Below are 22,790 nucleotides of genomic sequence, written 5' to 3'. Positions count from 1 at the left end.
ACTATGAAAATTAATTCTTCTTATGAGCACTGAAATGAAAATATGTTCCATTGGAACAGAAGCATTTGTTCTCAAACTCAGTGCAAGGGGATTTAAAAAAATCTATGAATATTTAAGAGAAAGAATGCAGCTCACCCTGATTTTCCTACATTTATAATGCATGACTAGTGTTAAACATATTTTTGCCCATATGGAAAAAACAAGCAAATAGAAATGCTAGAGACATAGAGATACATGCTAATTCCTTTCTTAAAAAGTAATACTCTTCCTCAGGTTAAAGAATAGGATACCCCAAGGCAATTTCTATGCTATTAATGCATAAAATCACAAAAGATGTACCTGTAAATCAATAAACATTTTATTTCCAAGGAAAAACAGTAACATCATTAGTTCAGGGAAATTCAGGGGTCATTTGAATTAAAGACCAAATACCAACTGACTTCAGTGACAGGAGGAAATGGCTTTTGGGGTTAAACCATCAAGCTGCATTGTGGTCTAGACTCAATTCAATTTTAGTTGTGAGCAGTATCAGTATCATTGTGTATTTAACTTTCTTCTTGTTCTTTTCTTCACCTTATGTGTACTGATTACACATGACCGGGTCCTGAATCCCTCAAGCCAAAGGAACACAGATTATGCTTTGGGTGTTCTTGGTGGGGTCAGACAGAAATCAGTTACTCAGCAGATAAGGAAGTAGAAAATTTAATTGTAAATATTCTTTAATACCTTGTTAGAAATAGACTGTACTGTTACTAAAAGTTATAAGCAGTGAGTTTTAAGATAGAGGTTTGAGATATTAAAGGAGGGAGTATCAGTGTGAAAGATCCCCCAAATAAGGAAAGATTTTGGAGCTCTGTGTGTGGGGAGGGTGGTTGTAAGGCAAGATAGTACCAGTTTAATTCCTTGTTAGGTGTATTGCATGATGGTGGTTTTTTAGCATGATTAAACCCTTATTTAAGGCAGGGCAGGAAGAGTTTGGCAGTAGATCTTGCAGATAAAGAGAGCTGCTCTGCTGTGCTCTGGGAAGTGCAGGAGGACCTGAAAGCAGTGGAAGAATACTGGGTCTGCTCTTCAGCAAAATAAAAAAACCACAGCATGTGAGTAATCTGATCTTCAGTCATCAAAGTATGTATTCAAGTCATTCTCAGAATAATGATGGGATTACTCACAGGGGGAAGGTTAAGTGCTTTTGCTGAACTCATATCTGGACAGAAGCCACAGTATTCTATGCAGGTCTTTCTGGAGGTTTTCCCTGCAAACACTGGAACACCCACAGAATTGTAAGAAGCATGAAGACTCCTTTCTGCTTTCTATGTAATTATCTCAGAGAAACTCCCTAAACTTAAATTTACTGATTTTTATTTGCTTTAAAGCATGTTGATCCTCATATAGGTATTATTTTCTCCTAATACCAGGACCAAATTCTAGGATAGTGCAGTGAAGAATAAAATCTTTTATAAGGGGAAATAAACCATTACTCTGGTTTCAGAAGTCATTCAAAGTAATAAAACTGTGCAGATATAATTGAAAAATGTGGCCATTAATTTCTACAGCATATAGAATACAGTATTAGAGATATCTTTTAGGATGGGTACATGGCAAAGATCAAGGAAGACTTGTTTTGATGAGACTGTGCCATGAGACTAGAGGCCTAAGAGGGGAAAACACTGATTTCAAACCAGGGAGGACTGAATTCACACAGCCCAGGCAAGAGAGGGCTGTCTGAACCTCAGCACGCACATGTTCCTGTGCTGCTCACCTCAGACCAAGGGTGGTCAAGCAAAGGAGACGCAGATCCTCAGACAAGGAAGAAACCCCCAGTTCTAGAGATAGACTGAAAAAGGGGAGGTGGGAGAAAGCCATAAAAGAAGCAGCCAGAATGATGCATTCCTATCTATCAGTTTTCTATGGTCCAGAGTCATAAGACAGAACCACTGCACCAACAATAAGTGTTGATGCACACATGAGGCATAGCAGCAGTGGCATGTTTTGACACTGACTAAAACTGTTACTAGTAACTCTTCTATTGATCAGTGTCCTCCAGCTACCATCTTTTGGATTCTATTTTTCTAACTGGTTTTGTGTGATATAATAAGGAAAAAATCAGTTACAGACAGCTGATCTGTGAGAAAAATGGTGAGTGGAAACCGTTTCTACCAAAAATTAATAACTAAATCCACTTCTGTGCAGAGAGCCTGAATAAGAGCCATATGCCATTTATTCTTTTCCACTGAGGGCTATGAAGACCTTGCTGGAGGCATTTGGCAAAGTTGCTGGTCTAGCTCTTAGAAGTTATGAAAAATCTGATGCTAGATGTAAGCTGAAATAAGTGAGAAAGGGTGCCCTGAAATAATGGTCTGGAATGAATGTGACTTTAAATGGGATGAGACGGTTTAGTTTTACCTAAACTAAAACCACAATAGATCCAGTGAACACTTTTTTTCTAAACCCCTAATAAAAATACAGTTGCCATTCAACAGAATGAATATACAAACTATTTGCACATTTTGCAAACTTAGTATTACTTTTTCAGTCAGAAGCTGTGCCATAGAATACTTTCCTTTTGTTAGCAATGGCACCATTTCTAGTAGAAAACTTGAAAGAAAAAGAATAAATTAGTTTAAAATTATTGATATGACCTGATGCAATGATAAGGCTTCTCTCTTGAATTTTAACAGTTTACTGTGTTCTGAAGTCTCAAGCCTGTAACTGGCAGCTGCAACAGGAAGAGACCAGGCAGGGCACTTTGTTGTAGGTTTACAAATCTAACTGCAGAAAATGTGAAGCAAAGAATTGGCATTTTTTTACATACATGTAATCAGGTAGGTTCCAACATTTACAGTAATCATTCCAACAGGTCACAGCAAGTCAGTTTAAAGTCTGGGTAAGTTTGATTAGGGAACTAGAAATCCTATCAATGTTCTGCAGTAACTCAGTCACTTTGAAAAGGTTTCATACAATTCCTCTATTGAAAAGGGAAGCCAGAATACAAAGTAAAAGGCACAGATGTTATAGAACAGTCACATTTCTTGAATACAGAGATCATATAAATTAGATAGTGATTAAAATTGGGAACAACCATTTTGCTGCTGCTTTATTTGTCAGTGCTGACTCTTTCTTGACCAAACATCTCTATCTTTTCTGATGCTGCACCACTATGTGCTGGAGGAGTCTTTTCTGAACAGCTTTTCTTGTTTCTTCCCATTTCTGTAGCTTCCACCAAAGTATTAGTCAATGGTTTTCCCAGTGTTTCTGGAAGCATTATGGTTAAGATTCCACTCAGAAGAGCCATGATTCCAACAAGCAACTGGAAGAAATAAACAGTAGGTGTAAAGGTAAATAAGTCTTTCAATCTGACCATAGTTTTGATCTTGCCTGGGAGTAAATCTATAATAAAGTACAAGGAACTGTAAAGCAAAGATCATAAGTCTTAAATGTTGCCTGTATAAAAGATCTACCTTTTTGTTGCATAAATGTAAAGATTATGCAGCAGAATTAATGAATGAGCAAGTGAAGTGTTTTGTTCACAAGGGATCAATACAGTGCAAGCAGGAATAATTCTGTTTGAGTAAACAACACATATTACCTTTATTGAGTATTTCAGTATCAGGAGTGTATTTAAGAACTGATTCTAAGATTGCATACATTTTTTTTACAGGCATGTTCACAGAGCTACAATTTCCCTTCCACCTGGAATCTCAATTCACATTCCAGCTCCTGTGTACCTGCACCTGTGTGCTTGTTCCTTCTCTACACAGCCAGACTGGAATTTCTCAATAGGGCTCTTTGACCCAGAGCCACAGAAGTGCACATCTGTGCTCAGGAGAGCTCTTCAGCATCGGCTAGCTCTCAACAGGAATACTTTGCTAAACTCAGTTTCGAAGAACTGTGAGGAGTGCAGGCATCTACTGACATTTGCACTGAGATCACATTTTGGATTTGTCCATGGTGTACACAATTCCACAGCAGCACCATAAGTGGTGCAAGGATCAGGATAATGTGGGGTCAGTAGCGAAACACTCACTTGTTCCAGGAATATCTACTCTTTCCATTCACATTCCCTTCACACAGACATTTCTATTTCTTGTTCAATGACACCAACTCCCACTTTGCTCCTCTGAGTACAGAACAGCATTAAACCCCTGACAGTCCTCCAACACCAGGTTATAAATGACCTAATTCTCTCCTGATAGAAAAGCTTTCACACAGAACATCATGCCTGATCTCAGTGTTTTTCCATTCTGTGACTGTGAACTTTGATGCTGTACTATCCTTATCTTGCCCTGTGCTGATTCTGAAGTCTGTCCTTTGCTCAATGCATTCTTTCCAAGGGCGAGAGAGAACATTTGGAATCACTGTGCCTACATCTCTCACACAGAGCTTGAGACAAGAGCTGCCCAGCTACCATCTGCAGCTAAGCCAGACTTTAAGTCAGGAAGGTGCTTTAAAATCAGAATTCCCTACTGTAACCTTGAACAGTGCTATTTGCCTGCCCATGCACCATGCTGGTTTTGCTTCTCTTCCCTTCCAAAAAAAAAAGAGGAGTTTGTTTTGTGTATTCTTTTAAGAAGCAAAATGCAGTGTTGCTTACCCTCCTTTTTACTTTGCAATAAATATAGAACCAAACAAAACAAAACAAACCCAAACAAACAAACCAAAAAACAACAAACTGTTAAATACTACAAACTACAGTGAAAATAAAAGTCATGGTCTTACCATAAAAGTTTAAAAAAACCCAAATCCTAGCAGTAATAGGACTAGAGGAAATGGCACAAACTGAATGAGATCATTTTAGACATGTATGTGGTAGGAGTGATACTTAAAATATATTCCAAAATATTAAAATCTCATCTCTGAGTGTCAAATTTCTTCTCTACTATTCAGACATGATTTTCTGCCATGGAAAGACAGGATAAATTGACACATGGCAGCTATTCCATAATATCCTCTTTTATGTACACCCTTTAGTCTGTCAGAAGTTTATAACTGAGGGTATTGGCATCTGTAATGGATATTGAATCTTAGGGACACCCATAAATTTGGAGTTTATGAGAACTGGGTCACTAGTGGTACTCAAAAGAACAAGCTTAAAGTAACACTATGTGCTTTGAATATGTCTTTTCTCTTTTCATTATTCTTTTTAGACTCTTGGCATTCTTCTCATGTTTTCCCTCCTCATGAACCTACGTCTCATTATTCCCCTGAGAACTCTCACTATTCTGTAAGTGTACACACCATCATCTTTCCTGCCTTTTCATCTCAGCTCTCATAACTCTATTTCATCCCATGTTAGTTTCCTTTTTTTTTTCCTCTTATGTGAAAGCTGCTGCATGCTGAGTAATTCAGTACCTTTCCCTTCTCCCTGACCCTCAAACCCTTTTCCAGTACTTCCTACAACAGACAGAGTATGAAACAATCAAGTCACAGTGTATTAATTCAAGGATATCTACCTTTTCAAGGGCAGTAGCCACAGTTATCAATGAAGGAACTCACATTTGGTAAATGCAACTCTTTTGCAGTCTTGGCACACTTCTTCATAAGCATCTGACATAATTTAACCCTCACTACAAAGGTATGCATTTTGCATATATATATTTACTATTTTAAATACACAATTCAGTATCAGACAATGTTCTCCTGATATAGTCAAATGCTTATGTGTACAAATAAAGTGTATTTGTGTTATTGTAGAAGGTATTTAAGTATGTTGAAGTTAATTTGACAGGCATACGTGGTTAAATGCATTGTGTTTTCAGGGTGTTAATTTGAAATCTGACTTCTTGCTTAGTCAAACTCTTAAGAGTGTCCCCAACATTTCAGTACAATCAGTAGGTTCTAACAGATACCATAGAAACCTTCAGAAAATATGTACCATTATTTTTCTTATGTCCTCTTCCCTTTCTGGACCAACATTTATAATTCTGCAGTGGTCTGAGACTAGGACTTGATATATATACTCCAGAAGAAAAGATAATTCGAATTAAATATCCCTACAAAATAATACCTTTACTTCTGAACACAAATTATTATTATAGTTTTCTATTTATGTTTATATTCACATCTGATGCCTCTGAACCAATCTAAAATGTGATCTTATTGACAAAGTTCTTACTTCAACAAAAAAGGTTATATTTCGACACGAAAAACCAATAGTATTTGACTGAGGGTTTGTAATCATTTATTAACACCAGTGTGGGCTTTTTAAATTTCTAATTTATGTTTTTTCTGAGAGAAAAATCAACCCTGTTAAAGAGCTATTGCAACATAACTCTTAACAGCTGAGAAACAGAAATAGGTTAAATAAGGAGTAGTTGTTTTACTGCACATTTTCTATAAAGTTGTCACATGAAAAACATACTTGCCAAGTTATTAAATTTATAGACTTATTGAAGATTTATAGCCACTCAAGATGCTTGCAGTGCTCACAGGTGGCATAACTGTGCATGAGGCAGAGTGCCAAACAAACAGCAGTAGTAACTGTTCAACAGTGTGTGTGTTTGCAATAGATCAGGGTGATGTGTATCAGTTTACTTACAAATGTAATCCATTTGATTTCACTTCCATTCCAAAACACTTACTTGACCTGAGACTTGGCACGCTATGCTCCAACTCAAGACAAGCCTATTTAATAAATTGACAAATGCTCTATAACAGGAGCTAATAATGGAAACATGTTCACTGTGAACTACTACTCAACTCTACAAAAACTCTGGATAACTTTTGTACCCTGAGAGTGGTTCATAGCTGAAATAATTCCTGTGTTTATACTGCCATTTGCACTGCTCTCCAGAACATTTGAGCACTCCCCCATCTGTGGTTTAACTGCAGAACTTCTGCACAGATAAATCTTATTTCAGAGTAAAGGCAAAATGCTGACAAGAGGAAAAAATAAATGTTTTCCCATGACCACTCTGCTGTGCAAATGTTTCTTTGTCTTTTCTGGGATCATATATTGGTGGAGACATTTTTAAGAAAGAAAACATTTTTAGGAACTTGAATAAATAAATTCTTTTGTGGTCTCCTTCATCCTCTTAGTTTTCGTCAAAAACAACCAAAAGTAATTAATTTAAATAATGAAATGAGCTCACAAGAATTCTCTGAAACAATCTATAATTAAAGATTTTTTAGTTGCCAAATCAAAGGGACACAATGCCCTTGTTTAGGAAACTCCAATATGGTGGATAAAATTTGACTATCAATCCAGGTTAAAGACACATCCCATTACACTTTCACTTTCTGACATGTATACTCTACATATAACAGCAGTGCCCTAGTCACAGTGAATTCTAAGGGGTTTTTGAAAGAATTTAAACTATTCTAAATCATTAATAAACATTTCTTTACTTAAAAATTTAATACAAATTTTGGAATTCCATCTGGTTTCACATATATAAGCATAATTTATCCTTCAGGAGAAAAAGTGGATTGAATTGCTGCAGGATTTCTAAGCAGCAAATGCTTCATAACAGAAATGCAATGAAGAAATGTGATTCATTATGTGAGCAGAGAACACATAAAATATTTTGTAGTAGTGAATCTACTACATAATGCCCAAAGTCCACAAAGGAATGGCCCCACCTCTCTTTTCTGGGGCAACTGGTGGTAAAAGACAAAACCTAATGGTAACCTGACCTGCTTCTGGTGCTTGTCAAAGTCATCATGAAGCTGATCAATTTACCATTTCTTTATCTTTTTCTATCTCATGAATTGTTTTGTTCAGTTCTGGTGAAAAACACAGAACAAGACCTTTGGGACAGGTGAGGTGAACAAATACAGTAAGCACAACACCTTCTTGATCTTTTGGGAGGCTGTTCCAAAGATGCAACCTCCCAAAGAAGCCATGGAAAATGTTAAGGCATAATGTAAGAAAATCCAGCTACCTGTGGTTACTTCAGGAGTGGAAGAACTATGCCTTTGAAAAAAAGTTAAAGTAAATCAGGAGCATGGTCAAAAGCTGCTGGGCCTGCAAAAAAGTCTGGACTACGACACTTCCTAAATGTTACATGATAAGTGCAAAATATTTTATCAATTTTATGCTAGGATTCAGAGCATAAATATTTTTCTGTCTTCTATTATAAAAACTTTTCTGAATATTTCATCAATTCAAAGTCTCTCTTTTGCTTCAGCAGCATATTTTTAACAATATGAGGCTACTAGAATTGGGACTTGAAAATTTCAAACTAGAATGGTTTACTCAATTTTCTTTTCAAAATAAATGTTCAGCTTTTGCTTCCTTTGTCACGTGAAAAACACTTAGTAAGTTACAAAGAGAAAAAAAGTGACACATACACCTTTTCAAAAAACATTCACCATTGAAATAAATACCTACAAGTGGCATGAAAATCCAGACACTTCTCAGATAAACACAGAAAGGAGCAACCACACTTCCTACACGGCACATCATGCTTCCACTTCCAACAGCAAGTGATCTACACAGAAAAGAATTTGAGTAAGAATTCTGGCAGTTAAAGGAAACAATTAAAAATGCACAGACACTTAAAACATCAGTAAGATTTGTGTCTTTAAGCAATTATACTAAGAAGCTGTTGCTATGCCAATGTAAATTTATATTGTAGTGCAATGAAGCTGCTTCTGTAATTAAGATTAAAAATATAATTATCATTCAGCACAGATCATGGGATTAATAACCAGGATTTATAAGAAAGGCATAAAACATGTTTAAGAAAGTATTGAGTATTCTTCTAGTTCCCCAGTAGAACCTACCAATGCACATGGAATGCAAAATAAATAAAAAACTATGGTACAACCAAACTCCAGACAGCTCTGAGGCAGCTGAGGAACTCATACCATCCCAAGTCTTTCAGATCACCCCCACTGATGCCAAGAGCAGCTGGATCTTGTGTAGAATAACAAATTAATGAATGAAAATTAATTAATGAATGAAAAATACATAACTGGCCAAAGTTCTTACCTTACTATTGTTGGGTACAGTTCTGCTGTGTAGAGATATATAAGGCCAAATGCCACACCTATGGAAAATTTTCCAGCCATATTTGCTAAGATAATTAATATATTGAAATCCTATTGAAAGAGAGCATAAATAAATATATCACCAGAAAATTACACCCTTCCAAACGTAATTTATGTTCTTCAAAAGTTGTGACACTTCTTTAAACAATAAGCAATACTCATTGCTTGCTTTTTAAAAATTGCTCAATAAGTTACTAGTTTCCACATCACTTTTTACCAGTCCTGGTTCACTGAAGCCCTGGGAGCATTTTATGTGTGACTCCAGCAATGACATTGTACTGAAACTTGTACTGAAAATACAGAAATCTATCTTAGACTGGCAGCTGCAACTTAAAACCAGCCTTTAATTAACTATTCTGTGATTTAGAAAGAGCAGCTGCATCTACTGACTTAAGAGCCTTTAAAATCAATTTCTGCTATAGGAACACTTCCAAGCATACATGACTAACCTGAGGTATGAACATAATTAAAACACAGATCAGTGCACTTAAAATAAGGAACGGAATGAGTGTGTTTCTCCTTCCCAGTTTGTCCATCGCAACGCAAGCAATGATATAGCAAGGCAACTCCACAGCACCTGTCAGTATGAAATTATCTCAGTTTAAGTCATGGTTACACATATTCATCTCATAACTGTAACTTCCTCTTTATGGGGAATTTATCTGATCCAGGGGCTAGTAACACAAGTAATATCTAAAGATAACCAGTGTGTTGGGCTAGTTCATTTGGTTACAGAAAGTGTGACAGAAGGCAGAGAACAGCCTAAAATACGGAAGTGGGAGTGGAGAAGGACAAGGGAAACAGGTTTCACAGCACAGAGCAGCTCCAGTTCTCTTTGGGGTGGAAAATTACAGAAAAGAGCAAGGCCACAGTTCTGTTTCTATGACACTGACACTTCTGTCTGAAAGCTCTACATTTGCTGCTCTTCTCCTTCGGGTATTTTCACATTAACAGCTCAAGTGTGCCCACAGGGAATATTGCTAGTGTCACTCAGACACACCTCTCAGGATTTGCCAGCTTCCACCTGGACAGGAAACAGTAGCCACACCAGAATCAGTTAAAAATCATCTCAAAGTAAAAGGCAAGAAAGGTCTGTCCACATCCAGTTTTCTGAGTAAGCCCCACTAATACAGAGTGCAGTTCCAGCTTTCTCCCTTCTCCCTGAAAAAGAGGGCTTACAATATCCCACTCTTAATACAGATCATCCTGTCCTAATGTTCCTTTCCAGAGAAAAACTTCTGCTGCTCCAAAGGTCCTGGCATTTGGCTAGACCTGTTTGCACTGTGTAAACATGATTTGCCCCTAGAAAAATAATACTGAGCCAAAGCCAGTTTGGACACGTTTTAAGCCAATTTGCTCAGGAAGAATGCTACTATGTCTAATAGAAAACCAAGGAAGAACGTAAGATACAGCCCTGAACAGCCTGGATTCCTTTATTAAGTACATATAGAGCATGTCAATACACCTGTAATATCAGGAAACAGTATTTTGGGGTTGTGTTGGAAAAAGCAGGTTGTAATTCTTCAGGGTCTGTTAGTCTGCTAAAATATTTTTAGAAGAGGTGGGTACAGTGAACTCCACAATAGCAGTTTAGTTATCTGTGCAATACCAGCACCCACTCTTCAACACATCAGTGTAACAATACACTGTAATACAGGGCAAAACAAACTGGAATAATGAGAGCCCCAGTCCTTCTGTGAGCCTGTGTACACCATCAGTCACATTCACTTCACTGAGAGTACTCAGCTGCACAAAGCAAAGCACATGATTTAATTCTTCACTGGCTCAGAGCTGCAAGTCTGATCTAGAGTCTTCTGAAGTCAGTGGAATATTTTTACTGATGTTAACAAACTTTGGATCAAGCCCTGAATGCACTTTAGCTGCCTTTATAAACAACTTACAGGCCAGAGAAAGATTACAGCCAGAATGATAAAATTAAAAGAGTATTACCACTTAATTAAAAAGACACTTCTGAGAAAATGAAAATGACTCTTCCTTCTGACAATTATGACTATGTTTTCTACACAGACAAACTCAATATATCACGACTGTAAGTGATAAAAGGAATATTTTTTCTCCCATTTTCCTAGTTTGTGCCTTTAACAGAGCTGTGTGAATTTTGTATTGCTTGTCTGCTTCCCCTGGTGTTTGTGTGGATTTGCTATAAGCTTCCAAGGCAAAGAGAAGACAAGCCAGAATATGGTTTTACAATCAGAAAGACAGACAGAGAAGAATTCTGTGCACCCACAAATTCTAATTTTTTTTTCTCAGATACAGTGAAATTTGGAGTGAACGATACTGTGTTAGTCAATTTCATGAAAAGTTAGCAAGAAACTTTTCAAACAAGGTTCACAATTGAATGAACAAAGTAAAAAATTGGCTGTCAAATCTATAGACATTTTTAAATGTTTGTTCCAGTTCTGTCATTAACAGAATAAGGTACAAGAATATTTACCTATGAGAAAGAGATTTAAATATTCATTGCCTCCTAGGCTGACAGAACTGAGGGAGAAGACGTAGTACCCCAAGCTCCCAGTGAACCAGATCAGCCAGACTGTGATGGTCCTTCTTGCAATTTGCCAGTTACAAAACAGGTCTAAGATGTTGTGCTTCTTTGCTGAGGATGTATCATCATCACCCGTTCTGCCACTGGCCACATCGTCTTGTTGGACTGAGCACAGTTCAGAAACTTTGCAGGGAGTGCTGACTTTATTCCATCTTGCCATTGTATCAATCACTTTCTGTGCATCTTCATATCTTTCCTCTGACAGCAGCCAAAAGGGTGTTTCTGGGAGCATCCAGCAGCACAAGACAAAGGGAAGAGTTGCTATGGATAGAAATATCTGATAGACCCACCAGGTCCGAACCAAAAATCCCACGAGTGCCACAATCATAATTCCCATAGCAAAAAAAGCATGGACATGCATAGAAGCCCAGGTTCGTGCTTTAATGCCAACAAATTCAGTCACATAAACAAAAGCCACAACCAGATAGCCACTTGAAACCTGGGAGGATGGGAGAGAGAAAAGAAGAAAACAAAACAAAAAACAGAGTGAGGTTTGTTTCTCCTCTCCCTGTGCACCAGCAGTACAAACAAACAGCTAACAAAGTTCTACATCTGTGTATGCTAAATTGTCACCACGCTGGCCTGTCTCACACTGACAGAAAAAAAGGCAACCATGAAAATGAGTCAGCTGGAGAAAAAATGCACTCAAACCTTCCGACTGTGTGGACACCATTTAAAAGTGTGATGTGAACTAGGATGCTTCTCTGTAGTGAGGGACAGCCAGCCAGAGACACCTGTGAAGAAACTTAATTTGTTGATGTCATTAAGCCCTTCTCCTCCAACAATCAGGTCCCTTAATGACATCACAAACTGGATGCTTGGGAAAGTGAGGTCCTCTGAAGTAGTTGTCACTTCTGAAAATCTTGATCTTGGCTTTTAAAGCAGAACATTAATACCCTGCATGTCAGAAAACTGCACATTTACTGCACATTTACGAACAATTACCTTCCACACCCTTGTAAAATATCTCATTAAATCAAAGTTTTTGCAATATTGGAAGAGAATCTCATATACATACACAATTACAGGTTCTCATATGGCATCAAGTGAATGCAATTCCTGGCATGTTCTGCATAATAGTATTTCTTCATTGAATATATATATATATATTATTGAATATATATATTTCAATTTCTCAAATATCTCAACATCAAATTCCTGGTATCTTAAAACATTGCAAAACACAGCTAGACAATATAGACTAGAAAATATTTCAGTATATTGTTTTGATTAATTGTTTTTCCCATTAACAATATTCCAGTTACCAGTCTCCAATTCTGAACCCACTGATAGGAAAGCTGCACTGACTGCAGTGGCACAGGGCTAGAGTTAAGGAGTGCACCTTGCAAATCAGTCCCAGTGGCCAGATAAAACCTACAGCATCAGCCTGGTCAGAGCCGTTTGCTTTTCTAAACTACCACAGGACCTGGCATCAACAGCCAAGGGAGTCAGCAGAGGGACTCCTGTAGATCTCACTGTTTAAGGCTGACATGATACAGTTTTTCCTGCTAGGAAATTCAGGCAAAGGGAGCTCCAGGTACAAGGTCCTGTCTTGACTAACGCACTGTCAGCAGAACAAAATAAATGATGGGAATATTTTTTAATATCTAACCCACGTTCAATAAGTTAGATGATTTTTTTTGTGATGGCATTCTAATTTCTTTATGCATTATGTAGTGAAAAGCTCAAGAATGTACTTTGGGCGGTAAAATAGTTATTTAAAATTAGTTATTATGTATAAATATTGAGTATGTGTTAGATATTGGATGTATACCACACACAATAAAATTGTGTGTGTGGGTCTGCATAAACACATATACTGAAATACCTTTAAGTACATATAGTACTAAGTACCTTTAAAACATCTAGGTGTTAAACATATCTGCCTATGTATTTCATATTCCAGATACAGCTTAAAAGATCAAAGAGATGCATGGAAGAGAAAATGTGCATCTCTCCTCCATCACTCAAAATAGTAGAGATAAAAATAATACTTATTATAGATTTGCTAGTTTAAGAAAAAAATATATTCCATTTCTAACAATAAGGAGAAATGCAACAGCAGCTGCAATGCAGAATCCAGAGTTTGCTGCTCACACTTGGTATTTAATTACCAGTCCAGCAGAGGTTGGGATGGAGGAAGTAGCAAACACTGCTTCATACAGACGCTTTCTATTAATTCAAAGAGGAAAACTGCTGTGGTCCAAGAACATTCAGACTCTCCCTGCTCTGCTGAAATAAGTGCAACAGACGGGGCTTTAGAATAATGAAGTCGGAGAGGAAATAATAACAAAAGGGAGGTTTTCCTGAGAAGGGGTAAGAAATGGCACAGAGAAGGGCCAAGGGTGAACGTCCTTTCTTACCATGGCAAGGAGAAAGCGCACAATCACAAAACTGTAGTAGTCAAAGGTGAAGGCCACCGCGATGCCAAACACAAACTGACCGGCACTTGTGAACCATATAACACGCTGTCTTCCCAGTCTGCAAATCACAGCAGTAATAAAATCATCAGTAGCCACAAACATTCTATTAAAATACACCTGCAGCTCCAGAGAGCCTAGATGGAAGTTACCAACTCACCGCAGAAATTCTGGTTTAGTTACCTGTATTAATTTGTCGGTAATTTCAGCTTCTAAGAAAAAGGATGAATGGAACTTCCATTCCACAATTCTTGGCTGGAAGCAATGTGCAGCATGCATTACATATGTGCACCTCCAGTTTTAACTTCCACATAACTGATTGGTAATTTTACTCCTATTTATGAGGACATAAATCAATTGAAAAATTGATTTATGTCCTCAGAAACAGGAGTAAAATTCAGCTATTTTATATTAAGTAGCATCGTGTTAATAATTTCTGACAAAAGTTGGCTGGGATACCATGCCATCTTTTGTCAAAGTAACAACCAATTTTGATAGTAATGAAAGGTTTCTGAAACATACCTTTGTCCAGTTCTTTAAAATTGAATTCTCTAATAAATGACAATCACACAGCTCCCCATAATTTTCTGATTTCTGACAGCACATATGCATGCATATAAAAACACAGAAATCTAGGAAGAAAGTAAGCTAATGGCAAAAAAATCATGTCAAACACTAGCTGCAGCAGTAGATAAGACTCCATTGGGAATTCACTACATTCTATCTACAAATGCTCTGTAACACAAACTGTGTGGAATTATTTTTCTTCCCCAATAATAATTCCTTGGTCTCTTATTACCTCTTCCATTGCAAACAGCTTTTTACAAATGGGGATATTACTTTTAGACAGAAAGTTTGAGGAGTTTTGGACTGGGTTTTTTTATGTGTTTTTTTATTTTGTACTCCAGTAAAATTCCTCCTGTTTTTTCCCAGACTTGACCTGAAGTCATAATTTGGTCTTTGATCCCTGCCAGGAAAGATCCCAGTAAGTCTTAGCTATCAGAGCTCTTCTATTGGGAAATCTGTTAATTGGTAATGGGAGGGATACACAAGTTTATTTCCCATGAGCCAGGATGTGTCAGAAAATAATAACTTGCAGCTGTAAATTCTGCAGCTGTAAATCTGCAACTCAGAATGTATTATCTTAACTGGTTGTCCATGGGTTGAATTAATGGAAATGAGAACAATACAATCCTAACCTTATAAATCATGTCCAAGTATTAATTAATAAAGTTATGAATAGTTTAAAGAAACTCAAAACAGATGTTAGTATTATATTCTGGTTTTGTATTAAATACAATTTTGCAAAGCCTGGGATTGGGAAGCAGATTGATTCCATGTGTTCTAAAAGCCAAATTAAAAAGTTCATCATTGTTTTTGCATTCCCATGTTGTGACTGTCACACTGTAGTGCTGTGCTAATGAAGGAAAATCAGAAAACAACACTCCTGATCTCCTTGTCCTGCTTACAGTCTTAGATGTGGGATGAAACATCACTCTCCACCCAGCAGAACTGTCAGTCAACAAGCTCCTTTATAGAAAGACATAAATAACTGCAAACCAGCCTTCAAAGCAAAGCACAGGTATAAAAAGTGCCCAAGACAAAGCTAAGTTCAACATAACTTGGATATTTGATTCTTATATGGCCAGACAGGCATGGCTGGGTGCTCTCTGAGGCAGGAATATGCCTGTTTGTGTCGAGAGAGGAAACCAGCTGAGGCAGGAGAGCACAGATGTACACTCTGAGGCTCACTGTTGCTTCTGAGTCCAGCTCTGATGCTGGATTTCAGTGCACGGGCTGAGATAACACCCAGGGAGGAACTGTTGGACAGGAATGGGCCTTGGAACTGTGAGCAAGAGTCCCTCCAGGACTGATGCTCCTCGTGCTCAAACAGAACTTTGTTCCTGCTGTAAATGAGTGAAGCTACAGCACAGCTCACCCACACCCATTTTTCCTCTTGCGTTCACAAGCTTTCAAAACACTGAAGTCTAAGCTAATTTTTCAGGGAAAACCTACAACTGGACAGCAAGGAAAAATAGTATATGGGTGCTTATTTTATGAAGGGGGCTTGATTAAACCCTCATAGCCTTTGCATCAGCTCCATTGAGCTCTATTCATGACACAGGTTAGGAAAGGTGATTTTCAAATACATGATATTTAATCTTCTAATAGCCCTTGAGCTGTTTGTCATACTACAAAAAAAAAAAAAAATTGCATTTCCATGAGGAACCTCTTCTCATGAAAAATGAGGTGAAAATCTACTCCCAGGTTTTACCATTGCTATTACAATGAGCTATTGCTATTCCCGTCAAAATAAATAACCAAACAAATAAATAAAAATATAAAGACAAATACTAGCTGCACAGGGCAGTTTCAGGGATCAAGGTCTGGAACAATGGATGAGAAAGTATGAAAAAGTTTTAAAAGTAAATTATTTGAGAATATATTTTAAAATTAGGACTTGTTATAGGAAAAAGAAACCAAGTTAAACAGATCTGTGAACAAAGCTATATCCAAACCTCCTGGATGTTGCATATGTAGTTATGAATATACAATGAATAGAAACAACAAAACCAGGCAGATATACATGAAGTTACTGTAGTCTGAAGCTACAATTTTCAGAGGATGGCACTTTACCTGTCAGCAATGTCACCAAAAATCACTGCTCCAATCAGGACTCCAAGCATGAAGGTAGGCTGGATTAATTTTGCAAGCCATTCTCGGTCACAGACCAGATCCCACTGTGTAACAACAGTGCTCTTCCACTTTGTATCATCATAGAGAAATCCATCAGAACAAGGAAATACAGACTTGTTGCCTTTGTATTCGTACGCCAGATCCAAAGTGACTTCTCGTTTGGACCTGCTGCATTGATCAAGTTCCCAAATTTCTCCATTTTCCAGCTGGACTACAATGTAGTTTTCTGTTGATGTCCATAGTGTCCAGATGTCCTCTATACTTGATGCAGAGGAGTTGTGGAACAGAACACTACTCACATTTCCAGGGAACCCACACACAAAGTTAGGAGTAACAGCCATGAACACAGATGCTAAGTAATGGATACCACATGACATAGCTTGAAAGACAGATGCAAAATAAACACATGCTTGAAATCTGTAAAGGGAAAGAAAACATATTACTGAGGAAAAGCCCTCTATACGTGAAAAAAATATTCAGTGTAATTGTTTGGGTAGATCAGTAAATGGAGATATCATTAACGTGTCAAGTGTTTTGTTGTGTGGTGCTGCTTCAATATTAGCCTAGCTCTGCAAGAGACCAAAGATGAGAAAAAGATCCATAATTTGGAATCTATTGTTAAGAAATGAGTGCTGCTCTTAGTCATGTGTTCAGTCTTACAGAGAAGACAATTTAAAATGAAACAGTTTGGACCTTAAGCACTTAGTTTGAAGCAGCCTTCCACCCTCCAAATCTCTGCAGCACATCCCCTTAAAATGAGGCCTCAGATTACTTGGATGCTTAGAAAAACCAAAATGTTGCAACCTCAGGTTCTTAGGAGTAGAGATATGTGCATCAAATAAAACAAACCAAACACATTAAGACCCTCATTCCACCTACTTGTATCTCTACAGCTGAATTCCATCTATTTTCCATCTCTCTTTATTGCAGCCAAAAGACAAAGAGAGAATACATGTAGACACACGTAGAAGATGGAATCTGAACAATGTGAAATGTTTTGTAGCAAAACAGAGCTCTGAACTGGGTTGGGTTTTGGCTTAAGCAGGGTGTACAGTTATCCATTAAAGATTGTATCATAAAGCAAACCTAGTAAAAGAATGTTTTATGCCTAGTCTGAATTTGGGCATTTTAACAGCTTTTAAAGCTTACTTGAGATGCATGTAAATCTTAGTAAAAAAACTGCACGTGTTCAGAATTTCAAAAGACTTGCATTGAACTCTAGTGTCACTGTATGCAAATTCTAGACATTTTCTGATAATTTAAGCATAAGGAGTCATTTTCTCAATTAAATGTTTAAATTATGCATCTAATTAATACAACATCTGTTCAGAAAAAACAAAAAAGCTTTTGTTCTCCTCCCTTTTTTATTTCCTGAAGGCCAACCAATTGCAATAATTTGAAGAAGTGTTCAATGAGCTTCTATACACACATTCTTTCTGCAGGACACAGCAGGGCCTTAGCAGCATGAAACAAAAAGCAGGGGTTTTTTTAACATGATCAGAGGCTATCTCTGCTGAAGTTATAGGAAATACTGTCTAAAACCAAATGCCTTGAAACATCTTTTGGGAAAATTCAGAGCAATTCCAATCCCTGTAAACAATGCAGATTCTAGATACGCCTTCTCCAAAATGTATCTAATCTAGCCATGAATTCCCACAATACAGATCTCAACAGTACATACCCTAGGACTTTTAAATCTATCATCAAAATTTCTACATAATTTTGAAACTATCTATAAGCAAAGTACTGAAGCAGAATTTACTGGCTACATTGTCTCAATACCCGATTAACATTTCCAATAAAATAGTTCTCTTGTAAAGCACATCTCCATTCACCATCCTCATTCTCCTCTGCCTTTTATCTTGATTCTTATTTCTTTCCTTGGTAATGTAAAAGCCTATAGTGTCCTTCCAATGGCATTTGACATTGCTGTTGCTCTGCTGCAGTGCTTTTTATCCCCCTTTCTCCTGATGAACAGCTCTATTGACTTTTCTACAGCACTCTGAGGAGTGAGTTCAATTGCTAAAGCCACCGTGGCAGCTCAAAATCTGGCTCCACATCCCTATGGAGGATGCTGCAAGGCAATCCTCACACCGGTGCTGTGCTGCTCCTTCCCAAACAAAACTGAAAGATATGGTCAGGAGAAACTGAATATAACCACAGCAATCCTTCAAGTCTATCAATTTTCTCTCAAGAGAACAGCTTCTTGGGGATTAAGTAGCTAGCCATAGGTCAAAGCAAGGCTGAAACAGCTCTGAAAGGTGTTTGAGCTATCCTGGACCACAAAAAAAGCAAAGGTTATTTTGAAATGTAACCCTTGGGACCCTATTGATGCAGACAAATATGGTCAACAATGTTTTTTAGTTCCTCTTCTCCAGTTTCATTTTAAACTGTTCCCATCAAAAGACACAAACTCATTTTAAAAATAGCAGGGCACGACCAAATTCAACAACCTGGGCTACTGTTGCAGTATGCAGAACGCTAGAAAGAGATAATAGTAAATTAAACCCCTAGAAGCTGTCACTTACATCTTCTACTAGCTAGTAAAAAGTGGCACACTTGGAATCAGTATTTGCAATTTCTGTCATTTTGCATTGGAAAATTGCAGTGTCAAATAATCCACTTGGTATTTCTGAGAGAGAGGGAGAATGAAATAATTTCAAACTCTCATACACACCTCTTGAGTTTCCTAATCAGTTCTTGCAATACAAGAAATATCAGGATCATCATTTATCTTCATCTCAGTAAGAGTGGGTAGGAAAAATATATTTATGCCATTTTTTTGTTGGAGAGGCTTAAGGGAGATAACAACTTTTAAGGATAGAGTCTGAGAAGATGGCATGAAACCATCCACTACACAAATTTTTATAAATTCAAAGCCCAACAGTATCACCAGGGCTATGAGCAGGTCTAGTTAATCTCTGCTCTCACTACTCGCTTGAGAGTTTTATCTTATCTCTTCCTGAACATTTCTTGTGATCATACTTCAATGACCATTTTGACAGACTGCTCCACTGTCAAATCTTTCTGCAAGAAAGTTTCTCATTAAATCTATGTCCCCTTTTCAAACATAAGACTATTATTAGCTTATAAAACACCCTGGTTTCTTTTATCACTTCATTGTACAGAATTCTCAGTTCTCCTCCTCCTCCTGTTACTGCTGACAACCATACAAACTACAGTCTGTACTCTTTCCTCTTCTTTGTGCCCCTTCTTTCTTTCCACCTCTGTAAAAAGCAATAAAGGATTCAATTTAAAGAAATACCTGTCATAAAATATTTCACCCATCTTTCAAGGGTTTAACTTAAAATTAGATATAGCTTATTCTTGTAAAAACATCCTTCCATTTCCAATATTATGAAAATATTACTCAGTTTCAACAAAGAAATCCACTTTGTAGCACCATTATTTTTCTTACCTAATTTGAAGCATCAATGCAAACACAAGAAGTCAGAATACCAGATATACATTAACAGACATAATTTATGCTGAATATTACTTCATTTAAGAATGGAAAAATGGGTTTTTACAGCAAAATGACCATGTTGATCAGAATTTTGCAGGTGGGATTGCACTGCAGTTTTTAACCACTACCTGCTCAATAAAAGAGCCAAGGAGCAGGCAGGGGGAGCTGGGATAGGGAGGAATAAGGCCTGATGTGAAGTTAGAAAAGCACTTGGAAGCACCAGGGTCTGAAGGCACTCTGCACCACACTAACAGGCTGCTTCCCTGCCTGCAAAAACTATTTATTGCTCTCTCCAGTAAAATTCCACACTGGGCTGGCTAAGCCTCTCTCTGTATATACTCTGTATATTTTTGTACATACAAAACACAGAAAAACTGCCCTGAAAGCCCTGTTTTGCTGTGAAGGAAACCCACTGCTGACTGCAGTAGTGTTCTAACAGCATTCCCCCCCGGTCCTGGATTGAAAAGCCCAACCTTACAGGCTTCTGCCAATCTCCTGTGGGTAGGAAGAACTTTTCTTCCAGAAAGACCAGTGGTGTAAATGTCAGGAAATTCCTTAACCTGCATAATTCCCAAAGAGGAATGAATCAGACTATTACAGACAACACAGGGGAAGAATGAAAAGTGTGTAGGGAGGTCGATGTGTAGGGATGTAGGAAGATAAATATGTAGGGATGGAAGGAGATGGGAGAGTACTACAGGTTAATGGAATTTTGCTTTCCAGAACAGCTGGAGACTGAACAGGGAGAAGGGCACAGGTCCAGCCTCAGTGCAGATGGGCAAACAGAGACTGAGGTGGCAGAGGGTGCTGAGCGAGGAGGAGCACAGAGCTGCTGCCTCCTCTGCTGCCACCTGGGACACCTCCCTTTGAACGCCATGGCACACGAGCTGTATCCCAGACCCCGTGCTGTGGCCATGTGGATGCCCTGCCCCAGTGTCAGAGCCCTGGGACAGGTCCCTGGCTGTGCCCATGCCATGGCCCAGCAGCCCCCGGCCTTTGCGGGAGCCTGGAGCAGCTCCCGGGTGCTGTGCGGGGCAGGAGGTCACAGCACAACATCCACACAGGGTAAAGTCTAGGCTGCCCTTGCTCCCCACTGTAAATTATTAACTTTTCCCCCAATTCTTAATTTAAGAACACCAAACTGATAAGAAAGTCCTTTATTACTGAGCTTAAAGCTCTCTGCTGCAGACATATACTATATACTGTATATATAGTATATGTACTCTATATATAATATATATACTATAATCCCTTTATTAACCACATATATATACTATATATATACTATACTATATACCATTTACCATATACCATATACCTGACACTATATACTATATACTATATACCATATACCATATACTATATACTATATGCTATATACTACATACTATATACTATATACTATATATATATATTATATCTAGTATATATACTATATACTAGATATAATATATACTATATACTATAATATATACTATAATCCCTTTATTAACCACACCAAACTCAATGTTTAAAGTTAAATTTCCCTGAGTTAAGAAATACTGTTGTTCGTGCATGGAAATGGTAAGAAAATACCATTGCAGGAGCAAAAAACACTATTGAAATTCACCAAAAGAAAGCAAATTCTGTGATTTATTTTCCAGGACTGATCTCAAAAAGGGCAGATTTTGGCAATAGGATTTTAGATACCAGTCATCTTCACACACACACTACAGATTATAGAACACATATTGTTGCAAATAGTCTAACCTATTTTACAGATATGTTTTCCTTTTTAAAACCCCACTTTTTGCCATTTAAAAAAAAGTTCTGTGAACATGATGACTGTCCTAAAAGGTATGATAATTCCTCTCAGTGTTTTTCCATCTCTTCAGTGACTTGCCATGGGAGATAATTATTTGGCAAGCACATTTTGTCACTCTTGCCAGGAGTGTCAAATATAGAAGTCAAGAAGACTTTATAGGCTACTGCTCCAGTATAGAGATGCTTAATGAATGCCAGAAGTCAAATGAGCCTAAAATTGTCTTCACAAAAGCAAGACACAACATGAAAACATTCCAATCCCTCTTAAAATATTAGTGATATTTCTCCACAGTATTTTTTTTTCACTTTGCAGCTTATAGTAAAAAAAGATTTTTGCATTTCTATTTCTTCTGCACAAGTTCAAAGATCAGTAAGAAAAACAACTGGTAATACCATGTCAGTACCTCAATATGAGAAATACTGTTCCATAAAAACAATGAATTAGATCTCAGACCACTGTTGCTCTGGCTGTAGTCTCATGGCACAACATCTCTGTGGCACTGTCAATGCAAGATATTTTCTCCCTTCTCTTTTGCCACTGTTTATTCCCCCCTTGAGACACACTGCACCCTAGCCTCACCTGTGGTGGTATTTCTTTTGTGGACCATCTGTGAACTTTGTCTGGCAAACTGATCTGACTTGAATAAAAAAGTCAAAATAGATATTAAATTTTTAAAAATGAAACACAAAACCAATAAGCTGGACTAGTTGTTCAGTCTAATTTATATTAGATCCATGCAAATTATCCACATCAGTCTATTTGGAAAGTTGTCCATCTCTCACACAAAAAATACTTGAAGTGCACACTGCCATGTATATGTTAGAGAATAAATCCCCAGCCTCAGAG

The 22,790-nt window shown here is 37.6% G+C and overlaps 1 protein-coding gene across 2 annotated transcripts in view; it reads right to left on the bottom strand.

Moving 5' to 3' along the window:
• Positions 1-342: 342 nt before the first annotated feature.
• The window catches only part of SLC22A16 (solute carrier family 22 member 16), a 34,054-nt gene continuing 11,606 nt past the window's right edge, over positions 343-22,790 (bottom strand). Inside the window, exons 2-8 of one of the 2 annotated variants that reach the window (XM_054280356.1) lie at positions 16,615-17,091; positions 13,921-14,038; positions 11,447-11,996; positions 9,441-9,568; positions 8,933-9,042; positions 8,330-8,429; positions 343-3,307 (exon numbers count right to left, since the gene is read on the bottom strand). In XM_054280356.1, the coding sequence (XP_054136331.1) occupies positions 3,095-3,307; positions 8,330-8,429; positions 8,933-9,042; positions 9,441-9,568; positions 11,447-11,996; positions 13,921-14,038; positions 16,615-17,091 (1,696 nt within the window). In that variant the 3' untranslated portion in view covers positions 343-3,094. The remainder of the gene's footprint in view (positions 3,308-8,329; positions 8,430-8,932; positions 9,043-9,440; positions 9,569-11,446; positions 11,997-13,920; positions 14,039-16,614; positions 17,092-22,790) is intronic. The other variant, XM_054280357.1, reaches the window with a different exon arrangement.

Source organism: Melozone crissalis, unplaced genomic scaffold (genome assembly GCF_028551555.1).
Source record: "Melozone crissalis strain CALT ecotype California unplaced genomic scaffold, PUWL_Pcris_2 ptg000027l_1, whole genome shotgun sequence".
Taxonomy (NCBI): domain Eukaryota; kingdom Metazoa; phylum Chordata; class Aves; order Passeriformes; family Passerellidae; genus Melozone; species Melozone crissalis.
This window is presented reverse-complemented; position numbering and strand designations above follow the sequence as displayed.